Below are 22,456 nucleotides of genomic sequence, written 5' to 3'. Positions count from 1 at the left end.
CACTCCGTGCTCGTCTTGTTTGTTGTGGAACACCCACTTGGTTCCCACAACATTTTGCTTGGGACGAGGCACCAGTGTCCAAACTTCATTTCTCTTGAAATTGTTGAGCTCCTCTTGCATGGCCAACACCCAGTCCAGATCTAGCAAGGCCTCTTCTACCCTGAAAGGCTCAATAGAAGAGACAAAGGAGTAATGCTCATAAAAATTAACTAATCTAGAACGAGTAGTTACTCCCTTGCTTATGTCACCCAATATTTGGTCGACGGGATGATTCCTTTGAATTGTCGCTCGAACTTGGGTTGGAGGTGCCGGTTGCGCTTCTTCCTCCATTAAATGATCATCTTGTGCTCCCCCTTGATCACACGCCTCCTCTTGATGAACCTGTTCATCTTCTTGAGTTGGGGAATGCACCATTGTTGAGGAAGAAGGTTGATCTTGCTCCTTTTGTTCCAGTGGCCTCACATCTCCAATCGCCATGGTGCGCATTGCGGCCGTTGGAACGTCTTCTTCATCTACATCATCAAGATCAACAACTTGCTCTCTTGGAGAGCCATTAGTCTCATCAAATACAACGTCGCTAGAGACTTCAACCAAACCCGATGATTTGTTGAAGACCCTATACGCCTTTGTATTTGAGTCATAACCTAACAAAAACCCTTCTACAGCTTTGGGAGCAAACTTAGAATTCCTACCTTTCTTCACTAGAATGTAACATTTGCTCCCAAATACAAAGTAAGACACATTGGGTTTGTTACCGGTTAGAAGCTCATATGAAGTCTTCTTGAGGAGGCGATGAAGATAGACCCGGTTTATGGCGTGGCAAGCCGTGCTCACGGCTTGCGTCCAAAACCGTTTGGGCGTCTTGAATTCACCAAGCATCGTCCTCGCCATGTCTAGTAGCGTCCTGTTCTTCCTCTCTACCACACCATTTTGCTGGTGTGTAGGGAGCGGAGAACTCGTGCTTGATCCCTTCCTCCTCAAGATACTCCTCCACTTGAAGGTTCTTGAACTCGAACCCATTGTCGCTCCTTATCTTCTTCACTTTGAGCTCAAACTCGTTTTGGGCTCTCCTTAGGAAGCGCTTGAGGGTCCCTTGGGTTTCAGTTTTATCCTGCAAAAAGAATACCCAAGTGAAGCGGGAAAAATCATCAACTATAACAAGACCATACTTACTTCCTCCTATGCTCAGATAGGCGACGGGTCCGAAGAGGTCCATATGAAGTAACTTCAGGGGTCTTGATGTTGTCATCACATTTTTGGCATGATGAGAGCTTCCCACCTGTTTACCTGCTTGACAAGCTGCACAAGGTCTATCTTTTTCGAAAGTTACATTAGTTAGACCTATCACGTGTTCTCCCTTTAGAAGCTTGTGAAGGTTCTTCATCCCCACATGTGCTAAACGGCGATGCCACAGCCTGCCCATGCTAGTCTTAGCAATTAAGCATGCATCTAGACCGGCCTCCTCTTTTGCAAAATCAACTAAATAAAGTTTGTCATCTAGTACACCCTTGAAAGCTAATGAACCATCACTTCTTCTAAAGACAAACACATCTACATTTGTGAATAAACAGTTATATCCCATATTACAGAGTTGACTCACAGACAACAAGTTATATCCAAGCGACTCAACTAAGAACACATTAGAAATAGAGTGCTCGGATGAAATAGCAATTTTTCCTAACCCTTTCACCTTGCCTTGGTTCCCATCACCGAATATGATTGAATCTTGGGGATCCTTGTTCTTGACGTAGGAAGAGAACATCCTCTTTTCCCCTGTCATGTGGTTTGTGCATCCGCTGTCGATAATCCAGCTTGAGCCTCTGGATGCATAAACCTGCAAGGCAAATTTAGGCTTGGGTCTTAGGTACCCAACTCATGTTGGGTCCTACAAGGTTAGTTACAATAGTCTTAGGGACCCAAATGCAAGTCTTGTCTCCCTTACATTTGGCCCCTAATTTCCTAGCAATTACCTTCTTATCCTTTCTACAAATAGCAAAGGAAGTATTGCAAGCATAATAAATTGTAGAAGGTTCACTCATTACTTTCCTAGAAGTATGAACAATATTTCTTCTAGGCATATGATGAACAACATTTTTCCTAGCCAAAATGTCTATCATGCATAATAGAAGAACTAGAAGCATTCATGGCATGAGAATCAAAAGCATCATAACTTCTATAAATATTCATAGAATGTCTCCTATCATGATACATGAAAGCATGGTTCTTTTGAGCACTACTAGCCATAGGGGCCTTCCCTTTCTCCTTGGCGGAGATGGAAGCCTTATGGCTTGTTAAGTTCTTGACTTCCCTCTTGAAGCCAAGACCATCCTTAATTGAGGGGTGTCTACCAATCGTGTAGGCATCCCTTGCAAATTTTAGTTTGTCAAATTCACTCTTGCTAGTCTTAAGTTGGGCATTAAGACTAGCCACTTCATCATTCAAATTAGAAATTGAAACTAGATGTTCACTACAAGCATCAACATTAAAATCTTTACACCTAGTGCAAACTACAACATGTTCTACACAAGATGTTGATTTGTTAGCTATTTCTAACTTAGCACTCAAATCATCATTTATGCTCTTTAAGCTAGAAATAGAGTCATGACATGTAGACAATTCACAAGAAAGCATTTCATTCCTTTTAATTTCTAAAGCAAGGGATTTTTGTGCCTCTACAAACTTATCATGTTCTTCATACAAAAGATCCTCTTGCTTTTCTAATAACCTATTTTTATCATTCAAGGCATCAATTAATTCATTAATCTTATCAACCTTAGTTCTATCTAGGCCCTTGAATAAACATGAATAGTCTATTTCATCATCACTAGATTCTTCATCACTTGAGGAAGCGTAAGTACTAGTATTATGAGTGCCTACCTTCTTTTTCCTTGCCATGAGGCAGGTGTGATGCTCGTTGGGGAAGAGGGCCGACTTGTTGAAGGCGGTGGCGGCGAGTCCTTCGTTGTCGGAGTCGGACGACGAACAATCCGAGTCCCACTCCTTTCCAAGGTGTGCCTCGCCCTTAGCCTTCTTGTAAGCCTTCTTCTTTTCCCTCTTGTTCCCTTGTTCCTGGTCACTATCATTATCGGGACAATTAGCGATAAAATGACCAACCTTACGACATTTGAAGCATGAGCGCTTCCCCTTCGACTTGGTCTTGTTGGGATGCTCCTTGCAACCCCTTAGCGCCGTCTTGAAGCGCTTGATGATGAGGGCCATTTCTTCATTATTAAGCCTGACTGCCTCAACTTGTGCCACCTTGCTAGGTAGCGCCTCCTTGCTCCTTGTTGCTTTGAGAGCAATGGTTTGAGGCTCTTGGATTGGGCCATTCAATGCATCATCAACGTATCTAGCCTCCTTGATCATCATCCGCCCGCTTACAAACTTTCCAAGTATCTCCTTGGGCGTCATCTTGGTGTACCTAGGATTCTCACGAATATTGTTCATAAGATGTGGATCAAGGACAGTAAAAGACCTTAGCATTAGGCGGACGACGTCGTGGTCCGTCCATCGCGTGCTTCCATAGCTCCTTATTTTGTTGACGAGGGTCTTGAGCCGGTTGTATGTTTGGGTCGGCTCCTCGCCCCTGATCATTGCGAATCTCCCAAGTTCGCCCTCCACCAACTCCATCTTGGTGAGCATGGTGACGTCGTTCCCCTCATGTGAGATTTTGAGGGTGTCCCAAATCTGCTTGGCGTTATCCAAGCCGCTCACCTTATGGTATTCATCCCTGCACAATGAAGCTAGAAGAACAGTAGTAGCTTGTGCATTTTTGTGAATTTGCTCATTAATGAACATGGGACTATCCGTACTATCAAAGTGCATTCCATTTTCTACTATCTCTCATATACTTGGATGGAGAGAGAACAAGTGGCTACACATTTTGTGACTCCAAAATCCGTAGTCCTCTCCATCAAAGTGGGGAGGTTTACCGAGGGGAATGGAAAGCAAGTGAGCATTGGGACTTTGCGGAATACGAGAATAATCAAAGGAAAAGTTTGAATTAACCATCTTTTTTTCTCGTAGTCGTTGTCATCGTCCTTTTGGGAAGAGGAAGATTCGTCGCTGTCGTAGTAGACTATCTCCTTGATGTGCCTTGTTTTCTTCTTCCTCACGTCTTTTCTTTTGTGGCCTGAGCCTGAGTCAGTAGGCTTGTCATCCTTTGGATCATTGACGAAGGACTCCTTCTCCTTATCATTGACCACCATCCCCTTGCCCTTAGGATCCATCTCTTCGGGCGATTAGTCCCTTTCTTGAAGAGAACGGCTCTGATACCAATTGAGAGCACCTAGAGGGGGGGTGAATAGGTGATCCTGTAAAACTTGAACTTTAATGCCACAAAACTTGGTTAGGAGTTAGCACAATAAAGCCAAGTGGCTAGAGGAGAGTCTTTGCAAGACACGATAACCACAACAAGATCAATCACAGATAGACACAGTGGTTTATCCCATGGTTCGGCCAAGTTCAACACTTGCCTACTCCACGTTGTGGCGTCCCAACGGACGAGGGTTGCAATCAACCCCTCTCAAGCGGTCCAAAGACCCACTTGAATACCACAGTGTTTTGCTTTGCTTTTCTATATCCCGTTTGCGAGGAATCTCCACAACTTGGAGCCTCTCGCCCTTACACTTTGATGTTCACAAAGAAGCACGGAGTAAGGGAGGGATGAGCAACACACACAAGACACAAAATCAGAGCGACAATACGCACACAAGTCACAACACGAGCTCTCAACACAACTCAAAGAGTTCTCTATTCAAATGGAGCTCTAGTTGCTATCACAAAGAATTGAATGTGCGAAATTGAAGTCTTGGTGCTTAGGAATGCTTAGAGAATATTTGGTGTACTCCTCCATGCGCCTAGGGGTCCCTTTTATAGCCCCAAGGCAGCTAGGAGCCGTTGAGAGCATTCCAGGAAGGCAATTCTTGCCTTCTGTCACCTGGCGCACCGGACAGTCCAGTGCACCACCAGACACTGTCCGGTGCGGATTTCTTTCCTTCTTTGGTGAAGCCGACCGTTGGCGGTTCAGAGCCGTTGGTGCACCGGACACTGTCCGGTGCACACCGGACAGTCCGGTGCCCCCTTCTGACCGTTGGCTCTGCCACGCGTCGCGCGCGGATTACGCGGCCGACCGTTGGCCTAGCCGACTGTTGGCTCACCGAACAGTTCAGTGCACCACCGGACAGTCCGGTGATTTATAGCCGTACGCCGCCGTCGAAGTCCCGAGAGCAGCGAGTTCGCAGATGCCAGTCTGGCGCACCGGACACTGTCCGGTGCACCACCGGACAGTCCGGTGCACCCAGACTGAGCAGACTTTTGGCTGCTTCGAGCCAAGCTTTTCCATTTGACTTTTCTCTGATTCTAGCACTTAGACAAACATGTTTGTACACAAAAACCAATGTACTAAGTCTAGAATCATACCTTTATATTGATTTGCACCTTATCCACAATTTGGCATATTTTATCACTTAAGCACTTGTGTTGGACACCAAATCACCAAAACACTTAGAAATGGCCCGAGGGCACATTTCCCTTTCACGCGCGCCCACACGCTGGCGCGCCCGCGCAGCCCAGTGCGCGCCCTAGCCGTTGCCCAGCGCAGCTGCCCACTCGCCCACCTCTCTCTCCCTATTTCCCCACGACGCGCGCAACAGCCACCACGCCCACATCGTCTCTCTCACCCAAAACCGCCGTCCGCCGGAGGCCGCGTCGAGCCCATGCCGTTCGTCTCCGTCCGCCCATGGTGATCCCCTCCCATTCCTCTCTCCATCCCCTCTTCCTCGCCCTCATTTCGCTCGGCATGGCGATCGTTTGCCATGGCAGGGGGCTCGGCCGAACTAGCCCAAGTCGCCCCTTTCCCCTGGCCCTGCCCATGGCAGCCCCCGCGCATGGCCTGGCACAGCTCGCTGCCAGCGTGCGGCTCTCGGTGCTCGGTCAGCGTAGCCCGGTGTCCCGCCGGCATGGGTGCGCGCAAGCCCGGCGCGACCATCTCGGTGCCTCGGCGTGGCCAGCTGTGCCTCGGCGCGGCTGCGTGTGCCCGCGGCGTGTGGCTCGCTGCCTGCGCAGCACTGTCTCGGCCTGCGCATGGCTGGCATGCTCGTGGCTTGCCCGCGACTCGTTCGCGTGCGCCCTCGGCGCAGCTCACGCGCTCGCCGTCACCGCTGTTCGCCAGAGCAGTGTCTCGCCACGGAATTTGTCGTCACGCTATTGTCATCGCTGCGCAGCAGGGTCTACGTCGCTCTTGTCGTCGCCGAGGTGAGCTCCGTCTACCCCGGTACACTCTCCGTCTACCTCATGCGCAAGTCGCCGAACCCGGTCCCAAACCGCATCGTCGTAGCTCCGCGCTTGTCGTCGTGCTCGTGCCGCGGACGTACCAACATCCTTGTGTGCACAACGTGCCGTCGGGGTTTGGACGATGTTCGTCTACCCGTAGACGACACCCGTGTACCCCCGTCTACCTCGTCTACCCCCTGCACGTGCGCGCGTTCGCGCCGTTCGCACGTGTCGTTATTGCCTTTCGCGTGCGTGGTCTGTACGCGTCGTAACCGTCCATTCGTGTTATGTCGCGTACGCGATCCGCACACATTAGTTAATTATTTGGCTATAATCGTTTATAATTAGTAATGAGTTCTTGTTAATCGTTGGCTAATTAATAATTCAATTTATCTATAATGTTTTACGCAAATAATTTATATTAACTAAAAATCAACTCAGAAATATAGTTTTGCACATCTAATTATAATCTGGTGATATTCGCATGTCACGTGTTGCCCGCACGCTACCCATCTGATTTGTTCGCGTACACTGTCACCACCCTTTCCTCGCGTGTCGCGTGTGTCCACACGACGTTCGTGCGTACTGTTCACGTGTTATCGTTCACGCGAGTCGCGATTCGCGCTCTTTAATCAAATTGTTTACTAGCCATGAATTGTGAATTGTTAGCTATTCCATATATAATGCGCCATAAACTCGTTTCTATTTCGTTTCGTTCGCTTTAACTTCGTAACCTCGTCACCAACAAGTTAGTAACATTATTTCGTCGCGAGGCGTGTTTTAATTAATTAGTTGATTATTTACTTATTTATCTGAGTCATTAAAGTAGTAGTTTACTCAAACTAATTTATAATTTTAGCCACACTTTATTTATACCTGTTAATAGGATTATATCTACTCAAATGTTTTAATTAATATTTGTCTAGTATATGCATGACGTAACTTAATAATTCTCATATGTTGTGTCGTTCGGTGTCAAGTCGCCACGTGTCGTTCGCGCATCGTTCCGCGCATGTCGGGCGCGTAGTCGTGCTGACTCGCGCGCTGTCGTGCGTGTTGTTTAGCGTGCCGTCCGCGCACTGTTTCGTACAGTGTCGCGTGTCGTCGCACGCCGTGTCCGTGCGTCGCGTGTGCCATTTACACGTGTCGCTTGCCTTGCCACACGTCGTTAGCGTGTATCTCGTGTGTCGATCACGTGTGTCGCACGATGTCTGCGCGTGATAATAAATAGTTTGCCACTTATAAACACTCATGTTAGTGACGTTAGTTCGTCAAGTCATATATGCTAGATATCTAACTTAAGGTTCGCTCGACTAATATTTATTAGACTAATATTTCAATTAGATTAAATGTGTGGTGTTTATCTCACGCTGTTATAATAAACATTAACCTGGCTAATATTAGCTTAACTTATTTAATAGGTGTTTAGTATAAATGTGTCAACTATTTAGTTTTTCTCGCCTGTCCCATGAGTTGTTCGCGCTCGTAGTCGCGTGCTGATTCGCGCGTCATTCGCGTTGCTCACACGCGCTGTTTCGTGTGTCGTCAGCATGCTATGTCGCGCGTGTCCGCGCATCGTTTGCACGATGTCGTGCTGTTTTACACGTCGTATTTCGACTCGCTCCGCTAATTCGTCCCGCTTAGAGTCGCTGATGTTATTTAAATTATTTATTTAACTAAGAATTGTTAGTGTGGTCAGCTAATTAAAACTGTGTGATCACTCTAGTTTTATTTTAAATAATTATTAATTAGTATAATTAGATCAAACCAAACGTTATGATTAATACTTGTTTAGCTTTAACACGCTAACTTCTCAACCGTAGCTTCGAGTTCGACGTTTCTTTCTCTCGCGTGACCATAGAATCGAGCTCTATTTTATGATGCATGTTTTTATAACGTTTTATCTTGTATGGTGTAATGTTCTTATACATTTATATATGTTTGTTTGCTTGTGCTTGTTCGTTTTCGCTTCGCGTTGCGGTTAGATCACGATTTGTTTCCGCGCTTTGAGGAATCGACGATCAAGCGTTGGCGACCATGTGATCTAGCTCTTCCAGTTCTACAAGTTGAAGACCCTGAGCATCTGTTTGGTGAAGGTAAGTGTCCTCTGACCCATTATGTCCCATTCACTTTTAATTCATTGTTCCGCATAACATTATTTAAGCCTAAGGATTGACTAGCTTTGTATTTACCATATCTTTGTTTACCTTTTGGGTTATCATGGTTAGCATCTTGCTTTTGCTTTACTTTAATCAATGAACATGATGTGAACATTTATGATACGATACTGTTATCTTGATTATGTTGATAATCTTATGATACTCTAGGGGGCTCAGACCTTTTCCCTGAGTACCTCTCAGTAAGGACCTGTTCGTGGAGTGACCACTCGGGATAACAGTGCAACCATGAGGGTGGAATGGGACGCCCTTAGCTGAATAATTAGATGAACCTGGGGGTGTAGTTGGCTTTGCCGGAGGGCCGTCAATGGAGACCGGGGCGTAGTGCTCGCTCTGCCAAGGGGGGTGCAGAGGTTCATTCGATTTGGTTTTGTTAGTCACCCACCTTGGGGTGGTGTACTGCGTTTGTACGACTGGCGAAACCTAACGAGCAGCTATGCACCAGGGGAGTCTTTGTAAAGGCTACGTAGTGATACCCTGCTAGGCTACCTAGGTAGTGGTCAATGGGGATTAGCTCTCCTCGTGCAGAAAGGGAATCATGACTCGTGGGTAAAGTGTGCGACCTCTGCAGAGGATTAGAAACTGATATATCAGTCGTGCTCACGGTTATGAGTGGCCTTGGGATCCTCTTTGATTAGAGATACAGATGGTTCGATATACAATGATTCTATTTATTATTTTGGTTCGATGATGATAATGATGTTCCTCGATGAGGAAATGATTCATGGGTTGGTTATATTATAAAACTTGGCTTCCACTAATAATAAATACCTGACCAACTAAAAGCAACTGCTTTGACCTTAACCCCACATAAAGCTAGTCCACTTCAGCCAAACGGAACATTTGCTAAGTACATTGATGTGTACTCGCCCTTGCTTTCACAAAACACCAGGTTGCCTTTGGTGCAATCTATGCTCAGGTAAAGAAGAAGGCATCGAGGCGGATCTTCAGGAGTTCCAGGACTTCGACGAGTTCAAGGATTAGGCTAGCGACCTCCCCAGTCAGCTGCCTATGGTGGGTTTATTTACGTTGGCTACGTTTCTATTATGTGCACTTTGATTCATATTATGTAATTGACTCTAGTCTGTAGTACTATTACTTACTCTTTATTGTTATTCGAAGCACTGTGCTATGATGAGTCATTTATGTAATCGATGTGTACGTGAATTTCTGATCCTGGCACGTACATAGTTCGCACTCGGTTTACCTTCAAAACCGGGTGTGACACATAAGGAGTTCACGAAGCCACTCAGTCTCAATTGAAGCGGTATCTAATGCTATGAGTTCTGCTTCCATAGTCGACCTCGTTAAGAAGATCTGCTTGCAAGACTTTCATGAAACAGCACCACTTCCAAGTGAAAACACATATCCACTTGTGGCATATATCTCATCAGCATCAGATATCTAGTTTGCATCACAATAACCCTCCAGTACTGTTGGGTACCAGTATAATGGATGCCTAAACTCATAGTACCTTTTAGATAGCACAAAACTCTCTCAAGAGCATGACAGTGATCATCTCCCGGATTTGAAACAAATCGGCTATGTTTGCTCACAACAAGCGAGATGTCAGGCCTATTAGCGCTAGCTAAATTCATGAGTCAACCATTTATTTGGGAATACCTCAATTGATCCCTTGCTATTATTCAATTTTTCTTCAATAGCTTACTCTATCATAAGGCATTGGAGCAGGTTCACATTCTCTAAAACCAAAGCGACTCAAAACCTTTTCCACATAATAGGATTGCACAAGTGTGATCCCACCATTGCCTTCTCTCAGTAGCTTATAGTTAAGTATAACATCAGCTTCTCTCAAATCTTTGATTTCAAAATTATTAGACATAAAGTCTTTTTCTCTTTAATGACATCAAGACTTGTCCCCAAGATTAAAATGTCATCAACATATAGGCATAAAATTACTCCCTCGCCCCCAGCATATCGATAGTATACACATTTGTCTGCTTCGTTCACAACAAAGCCGACAGATGTCAAAGTTCTATCGAACTTTTCATGCCATTGCTTAGGTGCTTGTTTTAGGCCATATAAATATTTCAATAATTTACACACCATGCCTTCTTGACCATTTGCTACAAACCTAGATGGTTGCTCCATGTAAATTTCCTCATCTAGTTCTCCATTTAGGTATGTTGTCTTAACACCCATTTGATGGACGAGAAGACTATGAGAGGCAGCCAAAGATAGTAGCACATGAATTGTGGTCAATCGAGCCACAGGTGAGTAAGTATCAAAGAAATCATCACATTCCTTCTGTGAATAGCCTTTAATTACAAGATTTGCCTTGTACCTTTCAATAGTACCATCAGGCCTAAGCTTTTTCTTGAACACCCATTTACTCCCAATGGGCACACCCATAAGGACGCTCAATGACCTCTCAAGTTGCATTAGACAAAATAGAATCCATCTCACTCTTTATTGCTTCCTTCCAAAAGTCTGCATCAGGAGAGGAATATGCCTCTTCAATGGTACATACTGCGTCATTCACAAGATATATAACTTAGTCATCACCAAAGGACTTTGCAGTCCTTGGTCTCTTACTATTTTGAGTTGATACATTATCATCTTCCATAGGATTATGTATATGAGATTCCTCAGTGTGTTCTACCGGAATAAAATGTTTATGGGGTATCATTGGTTCGTTAATAGACGCATCATGTTAATTTTCATAGGAAATTTGTCCTCAAAAAACGTACCATCTCTGGACTCCATAATTGTACCAACCAACATGTCCGGTACTCTAGAGTTTATAGTTAAAATCCTATATCCAATGATGTGGAAAGCATACCCAAGAAAAACGCAATCAACAGTTTTTGGTCCTAATTTGCACTTCTTGTTAATTGGCACACTCACTTTAGCCAAACAACCCCAGATGCACAAATAGGAGATATTTAATTTCTTCTTTTCCCATTCCTCGAATGGTGTGATTTCTTTGTTCTTTGTGGGAAATTTATTCAGGACATTACACGCAATCAAGATCGCATCACCCGCCATTCCTTAGATAGCCCCGAAGTCTCTAACATGGTGTTAACCAAATCAGTTAGAGTACGGTTCTTTCTTTCAGCAACCCCATTGGATTGTGGTGAGTATGGTGATGTCCTCTCATGAGTAATACCATGTTCCACACAAAAATCAGAAAAATCACCCGAAAAATATTCTCCACCACGATCAGACCTTCTGTTTAATTTTCCTCTCGAGTTGATTTTCAGCTTCAGCTTTGTAGGTCTTAAAACAATGCAAAACTTCATCTTTTGATTTTAAAAGATACACATAACAGAATCTAGTAGAATCATCAATAAAAGTAACAAAATATTGCTTGCCTCCTTTAGTCAATATTCCGTTCATCTCACATAAATCGGAATGAATTAAGTCTAGTGGTGCCAAATTCCTCGCCTCTGCAGCCTTATGAGGCTTGTGAGGTTGCATAGATTGCACGCACACCTAGCACTTAGAACCTTTGACTAAATCAAATTTCAGGATTAAATTTAAATTTGCTAACCGCGAGACACAACCAAAATTGATATGAAAAAGTCGTGAATGCCAAATATTCGACTCATTCGAAACAATATTGTTCACAATCTTATTACATGTATCATGCAAAGATAAGTGGAACAAGCCTATAGTTTCATAGCCTTTTCCAACAAATGTTTCATACTTTGGCAGTATACATTTATTAGACTCAAAAACAAGTTTGTAGCCATCTCGACATAATTGTGAGCCACTAACTAGATTCTTTTTTATAAAGGGGACATGTTGCATGTTCTTCAATAGCACCGTCTTTACCGAAGTAAACTTCAGAATGACTATACCAACACCAAGAACACGCGCATGATCCGTTCCCTATCAGTAAGGCTCCAGTCCCTTTGCACTGATAAGAAGAAAACAAAGAAATATCAGCACACACATGAATATTAGCACCAGTATCCACCACCACTCAAGGGATTGACACACTGAAAGAACAGTAGGTAAAAGATTACCATACCCCGATGTTCATTCTCCAATCTCGCTAATAACCATGTTTACTGCTTTCTTCTCTTGATCTGATTTTTTCTCTTGCATAAATTTACGGTCTAGACAAGCGCTTGCCCAATGATAAGTACTCACGCAAACAAAGCAACTAGCTACTTTGTTCTTCTTTTTGAACGTGGCTTCCTACTTGGGCTTTGTAGCATTCTGTTTCTTGTTCTTCTTTTTATTATTACGTGATGCATTGGAATTCTTCTTTTGTACCATATTGGCACTACAAGTCTCAATTCCTTTTCCACGAGTGTCTTTTGCTCTCGCCCTCTCCTCAACATCAAGAGAACTAATAAGCTCAGCCACGCTGAACTCTTGTCTCTTGTGATTTAGAGTGGTAGCAAAGTCCATCCAAGAAGGTGGCAACTTAGCGATAATAATGTCAGCCACGAATTTTTCAGACAAGACACATAAGAATTGTTCAAATTTCTTGGCTAGTGCCTGTATTTCATGAGCATGTTCAACTATAGGACGGTTTTCCACCATCTTATAGTCAAATAGCTGCTCCATGATGTACATCTCGCTACCAGCATTAGAAACACCAAATTTCTCATCTAGTGCATCCCATAATTCTTTTGCAGATGTGCTCGTTAGATAAGAATCAACATACTTGTTAGCAAGAGCACCAATCACGATGCCTCAAAACAGGTTATCGGCAACAACGACCATTCTCTCCTTTTCAAGAGTGAATTGTTCAGGTTTCCCCTGTGCGGTTTGTCCCTTCAATATGATGCTAATTTATTAGTACACCATAACATTTAAAGTGGATCAATAGTATTGATTATTATTGAATATTAATTAGGTCAAGCCCACATTTATTCAACATAATCTTCTGGTGCCCCCAAACTAGCCATAAGGTACTCTGTCTGTATTATTGTCACTATTATTCAAGTCGCTCGTCGAGGACTTGTTGACCCCGGGACCAGGAGGCAAGGGATGATAGCCGACGGTAAGGGTGCATTTGGTTGCGGGAAAGCTAGGACAGGGACGTCCCCTGGCATTCTCTCTCGCCCCTCCAATTTTGAGGGACAACTGGGGACAACACTGGGATAGTCATATCCCAACCTTTGACCCAAACCAAACAATGTTATTTAAGGGATCGTCCCATCCCGTCCTGTAATTGCAACCAAACACACCCTAAGAGTCTCGAGTGGCATGCGTGAAGTTGATGGTGGTTGTACCACCAGTGTGGCGGATCAAGGTGCCGCGAAAGCCTGGGAGGCTTTCAGCATCAGCCGAAAGGGCGGGAAGGAGGAAGCAGATCACGAACAACGCGAGGATAACTAAGAACCGATGAGCAGTCATTATGGATTTTCACAAGAGCTGCCCCACTACTGTGCTGATGTTTAATTAATTTGTGTGGCGAGTGCCGGTATATATATTATCTTTAGTTAAAAGACGCAAGGGATTCGAGCCCTCCCCGCGTTTCAGGGCATTTTCCTTCACGCGGTGACGACGTGTGGCAAAAAAAATCACCACCATCATGACCTCACGGACCCGAGAGTTTTGATCAAATCGAGTTGATCGCTCCCTCCCACTCCGTTGCGTCCGCTCCCTTCCACACCGCCTCCTGCCTACCTCCCTCACGCTCGTCGTCGCATTCGCCTTAGCCGACCGTGCCACCACCTCTCGATGTCGCATTTGCCTCATCCGACCCTGCCATGTGCCACCACCTCTCACCGCAGCTCGCGTCCGTTACCCGCGACAGGGTCGCCACTAACTGGAGGAGGCAGAGTGTCGCGTCACCGACACTACCGCGGCCAGGAAGCGCTCCCGCTCTATGCTCGATGTTGCCTTCCATGCGCTCGAGGCAAAGGCCAGGGACGCCAAGATGGAGGCGCCGTATCCGCCTCGCGAGGGGATGGAGAGCCGCTCCGCCGCCGACACTGTCCTCGAGGAGCAGAGGTGTTCTGCAGCCTCCAATCCGCTCGCAAGGAGTGCCGCTCCGTCGGTGCTAGCGTCCTCGAGGATCAAGTCCACCAGATCCATCGCACTTCGCACGTACGGCGACATCTTGCCATCGCGACACATGAGGACCTATTCTCCACTCGTTTGCTTCGCTTCGTGAAGTCCCCACTCGCCACTCCCCAAAGCTCTCATGGCCCCGAGAAGAAGCACTAGGCGGTGTCCCTGTTCTTCCCATTCTCCACACCGAGCCCGAGCCCCGTGCACCACCTCTCTACCGGCCTTTGCGCCCACAGCCCACCACCTTGGCCAGGCAGCTCCTGAGGCTGCCCTTCCTACCATCGTACGAGGGGCCTATCGTGGCTGTCTATCCCCAAGGAAGGCGGCAACGAGGGGGAAGGGGGCGAGAGAAGGAGCCTCGCCAAGGGGTTTGGGTTCAACAAGGGGTTTGCGATCAAGTATGACTTGGGGATGAGGTCGGATGGGGCCACTTTGGCTACACCTATGCCGCCATAGTTAAGAAGGGCACACGCAAGCGAGAGTCTGTCGCCATCAAGGTCATCTCCAAAGCAAAGGTGATGTTCAGCTCTCGCAATGCTCTACTCTGGCACCTTTTTTATGTGTGATATGCTGAATTTAAGACACCCCATACACATGTTGTCTTTCTGGAAAAAATGGCCATGTGAAAATTTTGAGGTGTTGTCTATTTGCTTATTGTTGCCTAGAGATTACTGATTTCGAACAAAATATTCATAGATTCATGTGGTGACACTTTATGGTTCTGCATTCTGGATAGAAGACACCTTATTACGCATGTCCATAATACAGAAACTCTAAAATAATGAAAAGACACAACTTCATATTTACTAATTAAGTTCATGTAATTTTGGAGACGGTCACTATTGTTGATGTAGTAAGAGCAATCCTTTAGAAGCAAAAGTGATGTTCTGCAATCTGCATAGATACTATAGCACAAAAGCTTATGTCTGGAGCATGGTGTAATTGCATATTTCCTTCTTTGTGGCAGTCATCCATTTTGGGTGCGCACTGAATCTAGCATATTACGTTCGGCTCTCAATGCCTCCTAGTTACAATGAGGCACCATGACCTTCTCTGACTCCAGAAGCAATGGATTTTGTCAAGCGATTGTTGTGCAAGGATCCGCGTAGAAGGATGACTGCAGCTCAGGCTTTAAGTATGTTTTCGTTCATTTTATCCTGATGGTTTCTATTGAATATTGCATTTTTGTGAGTATTCATGTTTTTCCTAGGTCATCTGTGGATCAGAAATTATAATGACATTCAGCTGTCATTAGAGTTAAACATCCTTATATTCCAACTTATCAAAGCTTATATTTGTTCCCCGTCATTACAGAAATCTGCTCTGAGGGTCAGTACTTCAGTTTTTTTTATCTCTTTTCCTTCTATTCATAGCTGTAGTGCTGTTGCTATCTCTGAATTGGTACCCTATCAACTGCCCATCTTCATTTTACCCAAGTGATCACTACCTAAATTTCTTTTGAGCCACTGGAATATCAATATTTTCCCTAGAAAAGATTGGAAGTTTTTTAGCATCAAAGGCAGCTATGCACATAAGTGAAAAATGACAGGGAAAATGGCAGCTCACAAAATAAATCTCTACTACTTATTAAGACTGCAAGAGTAGTCTGCCATTCCCTGTTCTAACATTCCCATTCCCTCCTCCCCCGCATCTGCCATTCTCATTCCCCTCTCCCCGCAAAGCCCATTCTCATTCCCATGTACATCTCACATCTAGCTAAAATTTAAAAACACAAATGACCCTAAGGGTATTCAAACCCATGACCTCTCAAGCAAATGCGAGCAGTAGCTACCGCTACACCACATGTGTGTTTATGTCTACATCTATGACATGAAAACATCTACTACATCTCTCCCCAAGCCCACCTGCTACCCTTGCACAATGCGTAGTAGTAGATAAGTATCACCCAGATTCTTGAATTATATTTTTGGATGGAAGGAGTAGTATTTAAATAAGAGCCTTGCATGCGATTTCTTTTGTTTGAATAATGTTTTCAACTTAAATTCCTTTTTTTGAATGCATGGCATTTATTCTCCATAATATTTTTTCCATGGATCTAACTTGTGAGTCATTTTCATAAACCAACGCCAAGGATGAATCCATGTTTCTTGCTTGAAAACACTGAACAAACACCACTAGCAGGAGGCGCTCACGTTGGCGTCGCTCATCGATGATGAGAAGAAGCTTGACGACTGTCAGTTCAACCTCTAGAAGCAGTCCTACGTGACCGCATGAGCTGCTGTGTATGACAAGCTCCGGCGCAGCCGCCGCTTGGACGCGGTCTAGAGCGGCTGCACCGCATTGTCCATCGTCAAGTAGGGGGATCTCATGGTCGTTGCCAACGTCGGCGACTCTCGGGTTGTTCTAGGCACCGCATCCAACGACGGCGCCATCACGCCGTCTATCTCATCGTCCATCTGAAGCCCAACCTGCCATGTAAGTCGCTACTGACCGGCCATGAATTCTTGTGCGCTGGGACGACGGTCGTTGCTGACGTTGTGTGAGTGTCCTCAAACATGATGTATGTAGAGGAGTAGCGCATCCGGTGGTGCAACGGCCAGTTGTACTATCTTGCTAATGAGCCCAAGGTGCACTTCGTCTGGCAGCCTAGCTAAGAGTCATTGGTACTCGCCATGTTGCGCGCGTTCGACGACTACTATATCATGGACTGTGGCGTCATCTCTGCGCCGGAGGTGACGCAGAGGAGGACCGACAACAATGATTAGTTCGTCATCCTCCCCACCGTCGGGGTAGCTTTTTGTGCTGGTCTGCCTTTAATTCTCTTCGCAAACACACACACTTGCTTTTTTTGTTTGAGCAAGCGCATGTGGTGGTGTGTGCCTGATGACTGACGATGTACGAGGGAACTTTTTCTGGTAGGCGTGGGGCGTGCTCTCCAATGATGAGACCATGGAAATCATGGCATATATCGAATTCTGCATGATACTGATGGTTGCAACGTAGTGGTGAAACAACTAGATTAAAATAACAAAATTTATGTATGACCAGGATCACAAATGGATTATGAAACATTTTCTCATAACAGTATAACACACATTTTATATATAAGTTACAGTGGTATTATATGTCCCCGTTGCAACGCACAGGCACTCACCTAGTACTACTATAAATGATTACATGGTTTATCAAATAATTGCAGGACTTGGGAAGTGCTCTATACACAACACCTTTTCCACCTTTTTAATGATATGAACAATTTTTATCATCTTTTAAAATGTGTGCCTAAGCTTGCATGCATGATTGTTAATGGCCAGAATTTTGGGAAGGTCTTTGTTGTTGGTAATTGTAAGTACAATCTTGAATATCAGTTTGAACCATGTTTAGGCTGCATTATGTGCTATGAATTCCCGTGGAAATATATTGGAAAGAACTACAAATTACTTCTCACACAAACCTAAATAGTAAAGTAGATCTGTCTACAGAGCAGATATTTTGAAGTGTCATAGATAGACTGAGAATGTGTAGTCACGAGCAACACATTACTTTTTGAGGTCATCAATGATGTTTTTCCTTCTCCAACCTATGTAACTGTGCTACTTTTCCTCCTTAAGTGTTAGTTTGGGAACCCCATTTTTCCAAGGGTTTTTTATTTTTTCCAAGGGAAATTAGTTCATTTTTCCTTAGGAAATTGGAAATCTAAGGACTAGTTTGGGAACCATAATTTCTCAAGGGATTTCTATTTTCCCATGTAAAAATGAACTAATTTCTCTTGGAAAAATAGAAATCCCTTGAAAAGTTGGGGTTCCCAAACTAGCTTTAATGGAAAAATAGGGTGCCAAACTAGCCCTAAATGCAAGGCAAACCTCCTGTCCTTTTTCTTTCAAATTCTTTGCCTTAACTGAGTGGCTCTTACGTTGGAGCAAGAGGCTTCGTGCAGGGTTAGAGGGCGCCAAATGTTCTAGTGTATATATATATATATATATATATATATATATATATATATATATATATATATATATATATGTAGTATTTAGAGCCCTGGGCTCTATTTAACTACAGGAAGCCCCGACCAGGGGCGCAGACCACACCAGACCTTTTTGGCTTATTGTACCTAACTGTGCTTACACTAAATTATAATACGAGTTATGCTGATGTGTGTATCAGTTTACGCAAATATAGTCTGCACATATTACGTGCATCGGGCCCACGATCCGGCCCACGCGCTCACAATTATCCAGTCTCACGCTGCCACTATAAAAACACCCCCACGCCGCCAGAGATTAGGTTTTAGCGGCGGCGGTTGTTCCCTCGGGCGTGCGACGACGGTGATCCTGGGGCCAGCAGCGGTGTCGCCTCGAGGCAGGCGACTGACGGCGGCGCTCCACCAGGAACGAGCGACAACGACGCTCCGAGGCAAGCGGGCAAGCGGTGACGGCGCTGTCGAAGCGGACGGACGACGACAGCGCACCCTAGGCCCTGCGACAACGGCGGTTGTCCCATCCGTCTCTGCGATGGCCACTGCCGCCGCCGCTCCAGCATCTGTGGCGCCGTCCCTTGCACCCAAGGCCAACGACAGCAGGAAGGCGGTGGTGCCCGTGGACACGTCGGAGCTGGAGAAGCACGTGCTGGCGGTGGACGACAAATCCGTGGACTGCGCCGCGATCGCTAGGATCCTGCGCGGCTCCAGGTATAGGGTGACCGCCGTGGAGTCGGCGACGCGCGCGCTGGAGTTGCTCGTGATGGGCCTGCTCCCCGACATGAGCATGATCATCACCGACTACTGGATGCCTGGGATGACCGGGTACGAGCTGCTCAAGCGCGTCAAGGAATCGGCGGCGCTTAGGGGCATCTACGTCGTCATCATGTCGTCTATGACCATCGTGATTTATAAATTTTCAAACAAAAATTTACGATAGCTCTTATTGCATTTTACGCTTCCACTAAAAAGCAAGTGCCACATTCGTCGTTATAAAACAGATCATTGATTTACGCTAAAATTCATATCCATTTACGCTGTTTCGGATCACGTTTTACTCTTAAATCCACCTGACCTAGAACCCAAGCACGATCGGAGCGCGATTTTCACGTCATAATTTAGGCCACATTCGTCGTTACGAAATAGATTGATGATGTACGATAAAATTTGTACCCATTTACGCTGTTTGGTTCACGTTTTACGCTGAAATTTGACCAAGCCAAAATCCGTGCACGATCGAACGTGATCAATTTTCACGCCGTAATGTTCAGACCCCATTCGCTGTTACGAAACAGGTCTATAATTTACGTAAATTTCGTATTCATTTACGTTGTTTTAGCTCACGTTTTACGCCGGAATCTGCCCTAGCCAAAACCCACGCACGATTGGGTGCACGCGATTTTTACGCCGTAATTTTGGGCTTCGTTTGATGTTACAAAACATATATATGATTTACGCTAAATTTTGTACTCATTTACGCTGTTTTAGCTCATATTTTACGCTGGAATCCGTCCGAGCAGAACCCGCGAACTGCGGCTGTAAATTAAAATTTATTTCCTTCTACTAATGCTCCTCAAACCGTAACTGTCCCTTTATTTACGCGATTATGCAGCACATCTTTCCTTATATCAAACAGGTCAAGATTTATATAATGCATGGTTTATGCTATCATGTTACACATCGTTATGCAGTCGTAAACGGTTTATTTACGCATCGTTATGCAATCGTTAACCGTCGCCAATATCGCAGATACGAACGTGGACGAGCGGCTGTAAATGAGAATTTGTTTCCTCCCGTAATTGTGCCTTTATTTACGCGAACGTGGAGCACGTCTTTCCTTATCTCAAACCGGTGGATATTTAAATGTTGCATGGTTTACGCTACCATGTTACACAGAGTTATGCAGTCCTAAACGGTGTACACATGGTAATATTCGTTCTCATGATTCGTGGCCCAAAAGATTCCTTCTATGCATGATTTATGCACATTTCTACATATATTTATGCGTGTGTATATCGTCTGTCATGTCTCATCCGGGGTTCGTGGATATCATATGCATGGCTGACGCATGCTCGCGTACAGTGGGCCAACCGCGATCTGGTTGACGTCCTGGCTGGGGCTTCCGCCACTAACAGAAGCCCAGGGCTTCCATTACCTCTTCCCTATATATATATATATATATATATATATATATATATATATATATATATATATATATATATATATATATATATATATATATATATATATATATATATATATATATATATATATATATATATATATATATATATATATATATATATATATATACGGCGGCACTAAAATGCACCTGGGTGCATTCTCTATATTGAATGCACCCAGCTGCATTCTCTATATTGAAGGCAGGCGAGCTCGGGACCAGATCCACTGCGGGCAACTCGAGCGGAAGGGCCATGGAGACGCCGCCGCCTTTCCAGAAGTTCAGCCACTGCGACGTCTGCCGCTGGAGCAAATCCACCTAGAGCCTGACGCCTCCATGTACATACATACGTACGTATATGATTAGGAGCTCTCTCTCACTCACTCAGTCACTCGTCATCATCCATCCCATGTTGCTATGGAATCTTGTACGCTCCCGGCCAGCGGTCTAAACAAAATGATTGTAACTGCTGGTGTGTTGTAATTGCAACTGCTGGTGTGGTATGATTGCAACCCCGCATTATGTGTGATTGCAACTGCTGGTGTGGTGTATTGAATGCACCCAGGGTGCAATAACACCCCGAGCACGCCTCCCCATAAGAGCACGCCCTCGGCCCTCCTGTACGCACGCCTCCCTGCCCCCCGCCGCGAGTATCCTTTAATTGCAAACTTGAGTCTCTGTTTTTACTCCTTGATTACCATTGCATGTTGTGTTGTTACTCCAGTTGCAACGTTTGTTGCTTGTTGATTGCAACTATGTGTATATATATCTATATCTATACTATACTTAAAGCACCAGTTTCAACGGTCGTCATGCATCATTTTTTTACAAATAACCCCTCACATCTATTTCAAATTAATCCGCTGCACGTCTATAGATGCCAAACGACGCCCGACACGGGCTAGATGCATGCGGGCCACAACTATGGCACAGGCACGTCATGCAGGCCTGCTAACTGTATCGGGCCAGCCCGTTAGTCCGTCGATCCATTTAATTAAATCAGCGTAACAACGCCCGACACGGGCTAGATGCACGCGGGCCACAACTATGGCACAGGCACGTCATGCCGGCCTGCTAACTGTGTCGGGCCAGCCCGTTAGCCCGTCGATCCATTTAATTAAATCAGCGTAAAATGTTAAAAAAATGGTGTGGGAGGTGGGGTTCGAACCAATGCCCTGATGGAAGAAGGGCGGGAGACACTGGGTGAAACTGTCTAACCAGTAGAACATCACGCTAAGATATTTTTAATATTGAATATAAATCGTATATAGGTATATACAGTTTTTTTGTAAAATAAAAAAATAATCGTGTCGGGTCGGACCAGCACTATGGGCCGAGGCTACAGCCCAAGCACGTCATGACGTTCTTGGCTCTTGCAAGCATTATGTAATTTCTGAGACCACATTGGCGCAATAAACTACATGGTGTTTGTGGTTGCTGCATTGGATGGAGCAGCAATGATTTGTCACACTAACAACAAAATGAAAGGTTATTTGTTAGTTTTAAATGTTATTTTAAACGTTAGTAATTGCTACGAAGTAGCATAACTTATATGGAGCGTATCCAGTTTTTAATGATGCCTGACTTTAGCAATCACTCCATATTTTGATCTTTCTTTTTTATAAGTTTGACTTCATGGGACTTATTTTAGAAACTTGATCTCACAAACTTTCTCTTATTTGGTCTCTGTATGATGGAATTATGTCATTTTATAATCTCTGTTCATTCAGTCAATCGTTATGAACTCTTTTCTAATCGCTCACTTCAATGGCCATGTTGTACCAAGACATATTTGCATGGAGTAAACAATAACATCAGTTAGCCAAATCAAAAAATATATTACATAGAGAGCAAAGACAATCAATAAAAAATTTTGAAATTTTTTTGATG

General features: G+C 44.7%; 1 protein-coding gene across 1 annotated transcript; it reads left to right on the top strand.

Annotated features, from left to right (window-relative positions):
• The first annotated feature begins 18,919 nt into the window (after positions 1 to 18,919).
• On the top strand, positions 18,920 to 20,888 carry LOC109940545 (two-component response regulator ORR6-like). The gene is made up of 2 exons (XM_020540102.1): positions 18,920 to 19,288; positions 20,769 to 20,888. Exons 1-2 carry the CDS (start codon positions 18,920 to 18,922, stop codon positions 20,886 to 20,888), a joined length of 489 nt encoding a protein of 162 aa, XP_020395691.1.
• The last annotated feature ends 1,568 nt before the right edge of the window (positions 20,889 to 22,456 follow it).

Source organism: Zea mays, chromosome 6, assembly GCF_902167145.1.
Source record: "Zea mays cultivar B73 chromosome 6, Zm-B73-REFERENCE-NAM-5.0, whole genome shotgun sequence".
Taxonomy (NCBI): domain Eukaryota; kingdom Viridiplantae; phylum Streptophyta; class Magnoliopsida; order Poales; family Poaceae; genus Zea; species Zea mays.
Note: the sequence above shows the minus strand (reverse complement) of the source record. Positions and strands in the feature narration are given on the sequence as shown.